The following is a 13,271-nucleotide window of genomic DNA, read 5'->3' on the forward strand; positions in this document are numbered from 1 at the left end:
ATCTCTCTCTCTCTCTCTCTCTCTCTCTCTCTCTCTCTCTCTCTCTCTCTCTCTCTCTCTCTCTCTCTCTCTCTCTCTCTCTCTCTCTCTCTCTCTCTCTCTCGCTCTCTCTCGCTCTCTCTTGTTCTCTCGTTCCTTCCTTTTTTGCTCTCATTCCCAGTTTCTCTCTCTTTCACTGCATTGGGTCAGTGTTTGCCAAGCATAACATTTCAACAGTGGAGTGATTGTTAGGAGCCTGTGTGCTTAACCTGTAGGTAACACTCACCTACACATGCATGTCAATGGAAAAGGTCCCTTCTGTTTGTGAACTCCTCACCTGTCTGGGAAGCTTATTGGCAGGTCATACATGTGTACAAACTGCTGGATGCGGGATTGCGCTGCCTCACTGAAGGTTTGCTTTGGGCACCCTGGTGTGCAGTGCCAGGAAGGCAAATGCTTCTGTGAAAGCTTTTTTGTTTTGTATCTTCAACAACCTCACAGAATGATGTGTTACATCTAATTATTCACGTTTTAATGTGGTTTTCACTTCCCTATTTCCATTAGTCTTGTTTATACTATTTTAGCTGCAGAAGTAGAATTTCTTTTCATGGTTTTGTTTTTCTTTTCTCACCTTTGTACCCGCTCATTTATTTTTTTACTTCAATTTGGTTTTGGTGTTTTTTGTGGCTTGTGACTCAAAAACGTATTTTTATGTTCATGTCTGGATTTTAATTAGTAGTTACAGTGTGTTTTGGGTTTGGCTTGGAAAAAGTGGGATAGCGTCTGATGTTAATGTGCATGGATGAGGATTTGGGAAGTAATTGCACATATACAGGGTCCTTTGAATGAAAATGCATTGAGGGAAAATAATTGTGATACAAATGGAGAATATTGCCATTTTGACCTGGTTGAATGTCCAGTGCATCTAGATGAATACAGCCTGTCAAAAAATGTTAGTTTGGCTATAGAGGGCTCCAGGGATGAAGTGATTTTACAGGCCAACCTAGAAGTTACCATCGCTATGATTCCCTAGACAAAATGGCCATTTTTGCATTATCTTTTTTATTATTGCAGAGAAAAAAAAACTAAATTGACAAACAGAAGTTGATTAGGTCAGGTGTTGTCATCTTTAAATGTATTTAATCATACTTTGTATGATTTTGTTATAGTTTTCATAGCAGTTTTTGTCAGAATATCTAGGATCATTTAAAATCTCTGCTTAGCAACAATTTGATTTATTTTCATAGAGATAAAAACTCATCATGAATCATCTCTCAAATTTTTTAACAGCTTGTTGGCTACAGTGAGAAGCCAGTGAACCTGCAGATGTTCATCGGGACAGCGGATGACCGTTATTTGAGGCCGCACGCTTTCTACCAGGTTCACCGCATCACAGGAAAAACTGTTGCTACGGCGAGCCAGGAAATTATCATCACCAGCACGAAGGTTCTCGAGATTCCTCTCCTTCCTGAAAACAATATGTCTGCCAGGTACCTGCCAGCAGCTCTTCACTTCAACATCAACCTTGATTTTCTCTCTCTCTCACACTCTTACACATGCACACTTGTTTTTCTATCATGTTCGGGATTTTCCATTGGACGTCTTTTGTTTTTATTCTAGCATAATAATATTGTTTATCCCCTATCCTGCCTATCTCTGAACCCAACCCTCACAAAAATTATTTAGTACAGAATGATAAAGTGATTGTCTTTGAGGGGACCATTGGCTGCACCCCTCAATGTAGGGAATTTTAGATTATATTATTCTTGTAGGGAAATTTGATCTTTACAATTTAGTGAAATGCACACAAATTATAGAAGCCATAATCGCCATGACCTATGGTTTTCATACTGAAATACACCTTTCCACTTGTGCTCTTAGGGCTCTATTTTAACGAGCTGAAACGCAAGTGTCAAAGCGCAAAGCGCAAGTAATTTTGTGGGCGGGTCTCGGCACTGTTGCTATTTTCCCGGCGGGATAAATGGCTCTTGCGCCTGGCGCAAATCTAAAATGGGTTGGTCTGAAGCAGCTTCATTATTCATAGGTTCCGTCATCTCGTGTTAATATTTTTTAGTGTAACAATTTATGATTTGCAAAAATAACTGTTGCATCTGTGTAGATTACATGAGCAAAGTGAATGCGCGTTGTGCACGCTATACATTATGGTCAAGCATGCGCCCTTAAAATAGCATAATGAACAACGCGCCACTGACTTTAGACTAGGTTTTTTCTGGTCAGTGGCGCAATTGTTTAATGGAACAGCAAAATACAGGGTTCCTACGGGTTTTGGAAAAGTATGGAATTTGATTTGAGCAATTTCCAGGTCTGGAAAAGTATGGAAAAAATAAATCAGAGTATGGAAAAATATTTATGTTTCCAGACTATTGTCCCCATTTCGTTTTCTAAATTTAAAATGAAGAATTTCTAAATGTATATAATAAATATATAATATATACAATCTTTTTTCCCCATGGCGCTTGGATCAGTCTGCCAGCGCTGCCGATCGCACTTGATCTGCTGGAGTTTAGGTCTGCAGTGATTGGTTGTTACGTTGTTAGGCGGCCGTTGCCGTCACAGCGCCCCTACCTTAAACAGCTTGACTAAAAAAAACACCTGGAACGTTGTCTTTGGCTTTTACATTGTGTGGACTTCACGGCAAACAAAATGGGACAATGCAAGTTTTCAGAGGGCTGGCTTGCCAATCCTAAATATAAAGCATAGTTAGCCAAAGATTAAAAATGTACCAAGAAAGCTATTTGCAAACTTTTTGTCAAATAATTTGACGCATGAAGATATTTAAAGGATTATTTCACCTCAAAATTAAAATGTCCTAATCATTTACTCACTTCAATGCCATCCAAGATATCCATGTCTTACATCTTCAGTGAAAAAGAAATTAAGTTTTGGAGCAACTGAGTTGGTTGCCATTTTGGATGACATTGGGGTGAGTAAATGATTAGGACATTTTCATTTTGAGTTGAAATAATCATTTAAATATCGTCATGTTTCCATGTTTCTCAAGTGTGAGTCCTGCTTTTGAGTCCTGCTTTGAGCCCCTCTCTCTCCCACCTTACTTCCTGTCTAGCTACTTTCCTATCCTAATAAGAGGCAACATATAAAATCTTTAGAATGTAACATACTTGTTAACAGTTGAATTTTAAACCAATTTGTCAGAACAAGTTAAATTTGGTCGGAAAAATCTGTTGGGAAGTCTGGAAAATTGAGTCTGGAAAAGTATGGAATTTTGATATTAAAATTGTGTAGGAACCCTGAAAATAGCACCAGGGATTGTTTGCGCCGGAACATGCCTCCTTTTTTGCGCTGAACCGCCCAGGGAGCGCAAGTTCATTCACTAGTTTAGCGACGTGCTTCTGTGGAGGGAAAAGCGCGCTTTGCGCAGGTGCAAAATAGGACACATGCGTCGGTGTACAAGTCAATTGCGCTGGGTGCAAGATAGGGCCCATAGTCTCTTATGCTTATCAAGGCTACATTTACTTAATCAAACATAAAGTAAAAACTGTAATATTGTAAAATATTATTACAATTTAAAATACAATTATATATTAATTTATGTAAATGTATTTATTTTTTTACTGATGTGACACAGCTGAATTTTCACCAATAATTACTCCAGTCTTTAGTGTCACTTGATCCTTCAGAAATCATTCTGATATGCTGATTTGATGCTCAAGAAACATTTGTTATCAGCTGAAATATTAATATTCCTTAATATTTTGTAGAAACCATAATACATTTTTTCAGGATTCTTTGATGGATAGAAAGTTAACAAGCATGTATAACATAATTTATGATTGAAAACACCAATAAAATAATCTCCTCCATTGTTTGAGAACAGCTTAAACTTTAATTTGATGCCAGCTTTTACTGTACAATTGAGTTAGGTGTGTATATACACATAATAAATATACCCCCATCAGTTTGTTATATTAATTAGCTACATGAAAAGAGTATAAAAAGGGCAGAAAGTGACATGGATTGATTAGAAGTCATTTAAGCAATTTTGATAGGTTTGATATGTTGGATGGAGGATCTATCATGCATACTCCTTCTTGACATGTTTCTTTTGCTGTCTTTGTCAGTATTGATTGTGCTGGAATCTTGAAGTTGAGGAACTCTGACATCGAGCTGAGAAAAGGAGAGACTGATATTGGACGGAAAAACACTCGGGTCCGCGTGGTGTTCCGAGTTCACATCCCACAGCCCAATGCAAAAGTGGTCTCACTGCAGGCTGCTTCAATTCCAGTGGAGTGCTGTAGGTTTTCCACACACACATATATTAAAGAAAATATTCTCTCTGTAAACTGGACTGTATTTTCTGTATTTGTGATTAAATAGCCCAGCGCTCAGCACAGGAGTTACCTCAGGTCGAGAAAGCCAGTATTAGCAGCTTCCCCGTGAGTGGAGGAGAGGAAATGGTCATCACTGGCTCCAACTTCTTCCCTGAGTCAAAAGTCATTTTTCTGGAGAAAGGTCCTGGTAAGAATCCCCCTACCAATGTAGTTCAAGTACCATCTTAGATGGAAGTTTTAGCCACTTTTTCTGGATGTATTGTTTTTGCTTATTATATGGCTTTCAGGAATACTTGATCAGTCATTTTATTTCATTGTTTTTATTAATTAAAACAAATCATGCATTCCCTTATATATTAATTAACTTTACCTGTCCTATGCCAATTTCATATCTCTTGAGTCTCTTTCTTCATACATACTTTTCCCTCACTTTATACATAATTTAAAGTCAAATCAATATTCCATACTAATTTATTTATTTACTTGCTAAGTAGCTGTGTACTAAGCTGGATAATGTTCAGTGTCAGCAGGTCATTATATCAAAATTAACCCCTTTTAGAGTGATATTAGATCCCTCCACTTTGTATTGTTACTTGAGTTTGGCTAGTACACATTCCTTTTAGCAGGTTGCTGCAAGCTCTGCAAGCACAGATGAGTATGCACTTTAAATGTCTTCATCATTCACTGTGAGCAAATATTGCCTCCTTACCTGTCTTCTCCTCAAGGGTCATAGTTATACATGCACAAATCTTTGTCTTAGTGAAGCTAAACAAGATTATTTATTTTTTTTAACTATAAGATCAGGTGGTTTATAGTTAAAGTATATCTGTCTTTGGGAAACTGGAGCGACGGGTAACTTGAGGGAGTGTCAATTTCTCATTTCTCACTTGAGAACGGAATTTTATTGTTGCTCGTCAACCCAGAGTGATTTATCTTTACTTTATCAGCATCTTGACCTCCCACGATTTCCCTTCTCCTCTGGGGACATTGTGTGTGTGTATCTGTATATGTGTTAGTGCAGTTCAGCATGAACACCTACACAAACACCACTGCAGTCAACCAAGCACTCACTCCATACACGCCTAGACATAAACACAAATGCACTTTGCACACACCTACATCACCACACTGAGTTCAGCCCATAAACACACACGCAAACAGGTACAAGAGCATTTTATGTACAAATAAATACCCTCATTACTTTATGCCTATACATGTATGTTTTTCCCTTATTACTTTCTGTCTCTCTGTCCACGTACACACATGTAGGCTATATTTATGATTGGCAGGATAGTGGTATGTCACTGATGTTCTGGAGCTCATCTGTTGTACTCAGCATCTGGTGTAAGGAGGATTCAGTGGTCAGCACGGTTGCTCTGGCTGCAGGCACACTGCTGATCGCTTGCTGGACCAAGCAACTAATGCTTACTATATGCCAAGCAAACTTTGTGTCTTGTACTATAGATATCTTTTTGTTATTGATTGCACTATACACACATTTTAAGTACAACCAAAGCGTTACATTTAAAATGCTTGCCTATATTTTGTTACACCTTTAAGGAGTGTGATGAGTAGATTGTGTTACAATGCCATCTGTACACAATTAACATAATGCAGGATTTACCACTTTAATGTTTTTGTAAGGCCGTAGTCCGCTATTTAGTAATTGATTGACAGTACTAGTTGTAATGCACTAACAGAGTAACCAAATGTTTTACTAAAAAAAAGCCAAAAATCTAACTCTATCAAGGGCTTTGTGACAAAGGCCAAAGAAAGAATGATATACAACTGTTGTTATTATTATTATTGGTATTATGCAAATTTTCAATGATCTTATATTCCATACATTTTGATTCAAAATAAATGTAAAAATAAATAAATAATTGAAATTGAAATTAACATATGTTTCAATGGCAAGTTCCCCCCACACATTTTTTACACCCTTTTAAATGGTTGACCGAATCAAAGGTCATAACGGGCCAGCTCTGGCCATCTGTGGCCAATATGCTTTAACCCCGTAAACCTCCGGTTGTACACTCTCCCGCAAAACATACAGCTCAGATAGTCATACGTCATTTGAAAGGTCTCGCATGGTAAAACACAACAAGTCCCGCAAGACCCGTATGCAAATAATATGCTGATGCTGCATTCACGTGGCATTTTTCACTCGTGACTTCATGAAACACGGAAAATGCACCTTGTTATTTACAGCAGATTCTCATGATTAAAAAGAGCCCAAAGTCATCTCAAGATCTCAAGATATACCTCATAGAGTTATAACACAGCAGCAACCTCCCCGAGTTTCTCTTGAAACCAATATGGAAGTGACTTAAACTGCAATTCATCGACTGGCCACTAGAGACAGACTCCAGAAGGGAGCAGAATCTCATTAAGCCCCATGTTAAAATTCTCAACTTTACAGCAGAATTTTTTTTTTTTACAGCATTGTACAAATTGTGGTTTGGTCTATACAAACCACAATATAATTTGGTCTATAATTTTGCCCTTAATGAAAACTGTGAGGAGGGTGAATTTTTTTATAACTCATTTGTTTATATTATATAAAGCCTTAAAGTTCTGCATAATTAAGGCTTTGGTCAATTTGACAGGTGGATGGCCATTTATAAGCTGTCTGTTAGTCATTGTGTCACCTCAGCTCCGCCACATCCCACCTCATTGCCCATTTTATGTAATCCGATGACGCGTTGGCAAAATGTCAATGTCCAGCTCGTCTCTTCTTTACTTTATGCTTCAGAATGGGTGATGTCACGGTCATTACGTCCATATTTTTTTACAGTCTATGGGAATAACCCTAGCCTAGAAATCTAGACGCACCCTAGTGGCAGTAAATCTAATCTGCCGTGAGTAACGTCTAGCAACTCTAAATACACTTCTGAGCTGTTAAAACCAAACTCTGGTCGGGCGAGTTGCGCTTGCTTTCTAGTAAACACAGAAACTGGCGAGCGGCGGTCTTTCAAATCAGCTTTGACGGCGACTCTGGAAGTCTTGGAGTTAAGCTTAAACAAAGAACGGCACTGAAGTCTTTCTTAAAAAGGGAACACTGCCAAGAAATGCATTTGGGGTCAGTTGAACCTAAAACCATCCTAATTATTAAAGGCTTCCTATGGATGATTAGTCAACGAGGCATAGCCTATTCAGTTTTGAAGATATTCAATTTTGAATATCGCTAGGTATGTCTGCCTGACAGATGACTAAAGTTGTTGTATGTTGCTCTTTCTCTCCCATTTGACATTCAGGGCTGCCATGTGGCCTTCAGTCTTAAGTGTCAGCTTTCAGTCATTGTGCTTTCAAGAGACTTTATTAAAAAACTTTTTGGGGTTAGACTGTGTCATCATGAGCCCCGTCAGCAGCATTCTGTCTGTATGGATTTTTGTTGAAATAGATTTTGTTTTACACACTCAACAGAGTCCTTACAGTCTTTCTGTCTTCTCCAGCAGACAACTCTTTTCGCTTACTTATTTTTATTTGTATTTTTTTTCTCTCGCACTTTATTAATCTTCATAACTAGCATGGCAGAAAAAATGTTTTCCTTGGTTTTTTCCTCCATCACTTGTCCTTTTTTTAAATTCTTTGATGAGCAACACATTCACTTGTTCTCTCTCGCTGTTGCTCATTTTTTCCATCAATCATGGACACATTCGTTTGTAAGTAATGTAACACAAGTTAGGACCAGCCTCAGATGAAGGCATTGAATTAAAGGCATTCTGGGAATACGAGTCTTGGCCTGCCTGCCTGCGTGTGTGTGTGTGTGTGTGTGTGTGTGTGTGTGTGTGTGTGTGTGTGTGTGTGTGTGTGTGTGTGTGTGTGTGTGTGTGTGTGTGTGTGTGTGTGTGTGTGTGTGTGTGTGTGTGTGTGTGTGTGTGTGTGTGTGTGTGTGTGTGTGTGTGTGTGTGTGTTTCTAGTTTGAGACAATGACACACTGACTCACTCAATAGGAGTTTACACATAAACACACAGGGCTGTTCTAACCCAACAAACTGACTCAGAGAGAGACACTCTCTGGAACTTACCTCTCCTCCAATTGGCTCCCTGTGATTTGGCAAGCCCTCTAGGCAATCTGTATGGTGATAACCTATGCTTTTGTTGAATTGTATAAAAATGGAAAGTCCTGAGATGCTTAAACAAGTAGAGTGGAAATTTAGCTCACATTTTGCCGTGAGCAGCTCTGAGGGAGAAGTTATTATCTTTTTCACCAGGAGCTCTTCAAGCAGTGTCTGTACGATTTGCAAGAATGTGTTCTGCAGTTGTGTTTGAAATTAAATATGTTGTTAAAGGCGCACTCAGTAATATGACACTGGTCTTGGACTTTATACTGACCTGGCAGCATCACATAAACTGTTGATTACTGATGTCTAATACTGATGCCCTATTTGCAAAAAGCCATTAAAAATATATTCAACAAGTGAGAGTAAATTAGTAGTATTGGGCTGGCCATTTGTTAACATGGGTTTGCTATCTAATGTGCATGTACATTAGTGTAACTATATTTTTTAAAAGTGTTATTCATTTTTTTTTTTACTTTTATAATGAAGAATTTACTGAGTGCACCCTTAAAATAATTGAGAATAGTGATGTTTTTGTATTATTCAGGATAACATGCCACACACTTATGAAGTATTATAATATTTAGAGCTGACTGGTTAGGATTCAATAGTAACCCATGCTGTGTATAAGCAAAATGCTGTCTTAAGATTGCTGTATAAAAGTTGACTGATTACTGAAGGCATAAAATTCACTCCAAAATATAGGGAGAAGTCTTTTTGTGAACTGGCATGCATCCGTGCATCTGAGAGACATTCGTCCCTAGGGGCCACTCTAGCAGCAGGGGACAAATGTGGACATGAGAGGAAGGGGACTGATAATTTTAGGTCTAATTTTGACAGATTGTATCTAATTTAATTGAATGATCATTGGATCTACAGTAATAAAATGGATAGTTTCTAAAAGATTAAAGCTTTGTTACCCATTTTTGCTGAATGGATAAAAATAGAGACATAGTAAGACAATCACAGAACTAGATAGTGAAAGTTGTACTGCCCTTGTATTTAGGAATAAAAAGAAACTTGAAAGGATAGTTCACCCATAGTCAACAAAGGATAGTCATGGCCTTGATAAATTGATTGTTTTTTTTTCTTTCTCGAGTATGAGCTCGATGTTCTCCTGTATCATATTTTATTATGAGTCATACGTCTATTGTATCAAATATGATGCTCAACAATAAACACATCATGGGTCGTATTCACAAAGCATTTTAGCTCTAAAACTAGCTCCTAAATCTATGAAACGCTAGGAGTAGTCAAGAGGACTCCTAAGTCACTAAGACCAAATCACTAAACAATCCTAATGGCTGTTGCTGCAATCCGCCTAAAGACACTGTACAATATTGAGGCAATAGTGATAATAAATGTATTTTTAATTTTAAAAACTTTTTTTTTTTAAATGCTACATTCATCAACACAGTCTTATTTAAATCTCGTGTTCATGATTTACAGAGTATGTCTTACCATGCCTAATATCAATCTAACTTACTGCAGTGTGCAACAAGTGTCTCATAGTAGCCGCTGAGTGAACGCAGAGAGTAGCTTTATAACATAACTTTCAACACACTCAAATAATGTATCTAATATGATAAAACCGAAAACAGCGATGCGTACACATGACCGGAAAAAGCGGAAGCAATGGCATAATAAAAACTATAAGAAATGCAGGCGTCATCAAGCTACGCCTTTGTTTTGAATAAGCTACCAGTCCTACAAAATTAAATGTGTGTTTACTATGAAATGAAAAAAAAAATCGGACCCAGGAAAGCTAACAAAAAAAGATTTTATTATTTAAAAGAGTTACATTTAACCATCTGTTTCAATTGAGGCTACTTTCCGCTTGCCGGCAGCACATTTAATTCCACATAATGTCACAAAGGCTTTGTATGAATTTGGCAGAATTTATTTTGTTCACAAGTTTGTTTATCATACTAGTCATAACAGAACAGCAGTGTTTCTGAGCTGAAGAATTAGGATGCCGTATGTTCTTGTGTGTGTGCTTAGAGTCTGGTTCCTGTTTGAACCTGCCCTCATGTGGGGCCCTCTCCGGTGTCCGGTGAATGTCAACATGTGCTGCTGTACTACTACTGCTGAAGTTACAGTCGTCCAAGGTCATTCTCATATTAACAAAATGCCTTTCGACACAGAGGGGAGTTGAGACTCTACACAGTAACCTTGTGTAAACAGCAGTCTCTGGAGTGTAATGCACCAGGTGAAACTGCTCACAGTGGTAGCTTCAGTTTGATAATCGTCCTCAAACAGTGCCCACTACATTACTACATTGATTTGGTGTGTGTGAATATACACATATACCTATGTATGTATGTATGTATGTATGTATTCCTCCATTGTTAGACATTCATTTTAGACAATCTCGGAAGTATACTGCTGTTTAACCCATGTTAGACTCATGCCAAACACAAACTTCAAAGCTGGAAATGTGTTTAAAAGTGTAAATCGTACCTGTGCCATGCTGTTTGTGCAGTTTATGTGATTTATGATCCATGAAGTGACTGTTTTCCCTCCCAGGATCAGTCTTAACCAGTAGGCTCTGGTCCCTTGGCTTTTATTTTCTGCCTGTAAGACGTCTGCTCAGTTGATTAGCTTCATGTCAAAGGAAAAATTAGATGACAGCATGTTTCCGAGAGATCCTGTGCCTTTCTGCAGGCAGCACGTGGAGGTGTTGTGCAATGAATACATTTATTCCATGCATCTTGCCATGATTTTTTTTATTAAATAAAGTTATTCCACACATCTCTCTAAGACTCTAACGGCCTTATAAATTACATAATTCCCTTGTAGGGGCCTAAGAGTCTTCCCTGTTCCTGTCAGTTCTGATAATACAGCTCCAACATTTCTAGCCCTCTTTCTTGGAAGTATTTAATATAACATTTGTTTTTGTGGTCAGGTCATTAGAGTCCCGGCATAGAGCTGACATTTTGATCTATTTGAGCAATTGAGCCTCTTTCCCTTTGTGGAAAAAGGCTTATCGTTTGCAAGCAAATTCAATTAATCATTTTATTATTCTAAAGGTGAGGCCCAATTGTTCAAGCTTCTCAATGGATTCGGTGCAGGAGCACCTGTAGAAACATGTAGTAGTAAAGCTCCCCATTACTGATTAGCTATTTGTAACCTAGATGTTGAAAGTTTCAGTGGAATGCTGGAAGACATGATGATGGTGGCTGCAGTAATGTTGAGAGGGTCAAGTTACCTACATTTGAGTGGCAAATACTGGCACACAGAGTTCAGTTCAGGTCATTGTATATGCTAGCTGGCCTAGTATGTTATTCCTGCGTATGCAGCTAACGTTTTTCTTTCTTCAGATGGAAGACCGCAGTGGGAGGTGGAGGCAAAGATCATCAGAGAGAAGAGTCAAGGAGTAAGTGGATGCTTTCTTTTCAGAACGTCTCGCAAAAAAAAAAAAAAAAGTCTAAAAAAAAATTCAGACATATATATGTCTACATACCCTTTTTCTTTTTGTTTTCTGTCTTTAACTGAACTAAAAGCGTAAATTCCCCTCATTCCTTTGAATGTTTAACACATGGTAGTTTTGAGGACACTCTAGTATGTTTTGACTGTTTAAAATTTGCATTCTTCTGTGGAACTTTGAGAGGTTTGCCTCAGACATCCATGATGTGTTGTTTAGTAATGTTTCGTTTCATGTCTCCATCTGTAGTCAAGCATTGTGGTGGAGGTGCCTCCGTATCACAGCAAGACGGTCACTTCAGCAGTGCAGGTGCAGTTCTACGTGTGCAATGGCAAACGGAAAAGGAGCCAGTCACACCGCTTTACCTATCTGCCAGGTTTGTATTAGACAGCACATTCCATATTACAAGGCTCATTTCCTGAAGGAAATAATCATTAGCTCAGAATATTACTCAATTATTTTTTGCACTTAACTAAGCAATGACGTGTACTTTTATGACGTAATATAAATGTTTGCACTACCGTTTTAAAGTTTTGGGTTGGTAAGATGTATAACAAAAAAATATATAATATATATTTTTTTGTTATACATCTTACCAACCCAAAACTTTAAAAAAAAACATATTATGTTAATATGCTCACCAAGGCTACATATATTTGATCAAACATTTGAAAAAACTTTATATATATCAGACCATTATTAAACAGTTTTGTAAATAACTGCTTTAAATTTTAATACATTATATATTTTATATAACATTTTATCTTTTTATGTTTAGGATTATTGGTGACTAGAAAGTTCAAAAGAACAGCGTTTATTTTAGATAGTAAAGATTTTTACTCTGGTATAAAAGATTTCTGTCACTTTTGGTCAGATTAATGTATTTTTGATCAATATTAATGTATTAATTAACTTCATAGATCCTGAGTGCCTCACAGGTTGTATTTTACTTAGTACAGTTCTGTTAAAATGATTACAATTGTGGTTACATTTACAGTAAATATAAAAATATAACAAAAATATAAAAAATATATTATGACAAATATATATATATATATATATATATATATATATATATATATATATATATATATATATATATTTGTGTCATAATATATTTTTTTTATTTTTGTATTTTCTTGTTTATATTATGATGTATCAATTATTGATTAATATTATTTGTCTTTTTTTACTGTAAATGTAACCACAATTTTACTCATTTTAACAGAACTGTACTGAGTAAAATACAACCTGTGAGGCACTCAGGATCTATGAAGTGAATATATATATATATATATATATATATATATATATATATATATATATATATATATATATATATATTATGTAATTTATGACAAATGCGACTTAATATCCACAGTACATCAAAAATTGGATTCTGGCCTTCATGCAAAATAGTTTTCTTGCTAACTTCATTTAACAGTAACAAGAATGGCACACGTGGGTTTTCACAACAGAGTCACCCGTTTGATC

General features: G+C 36.9%; 1 protein-coding gene across 1 annotated transcript in view; it reads left to right on the forward strand.

Annotated features, from left to right (window-relative positions):
• The window catches only part of nfatc3a (nuclear factor of activated T cells 3a), a 108,987-nt gene that overhangs the window by 78,590 nt on the left and 17,126 nt on the right, over positions 1-13,271 (forward strand). Inside the window, exons 4-8 of the mRNA XM_067440395.1 lie at positions 1,270-1,469; positions 4,080-4,252; positions 4,336-4,476; positions 11,674-11,729; positions 12,027-12,153. Coding sequence (XP_067296496.1) covers positions 1,270-1,469; positions 4,080-4,252; positions 4,336-4,476; positions 11,674-11,729; positions 12,027-12,153 — 697 coding nt within the window. The remainder of the gene's footprint in view (positions 1-1,269; positions 1,470-4,079; positions 4,253-4,335; positions 4,477-11,673; positions 11,730-12,026; positions 12,154-13,271) is intronic.

This window comes from Pseudorasbora parva, chromosome 1, assembly GCF_024679245.1.
Source record: "Pseudorasbora parva isolate DD20220531a chromosome 1, ASM2467924v1, whole genome shotgun sequence".
Classification (NCBI taxonomy): Eukaryota; Metazoa; Chordata; class Actinopteri; order Cypriniformes; family Gobionidae; genus Pseudorasbora; species Pseudorasbora parva.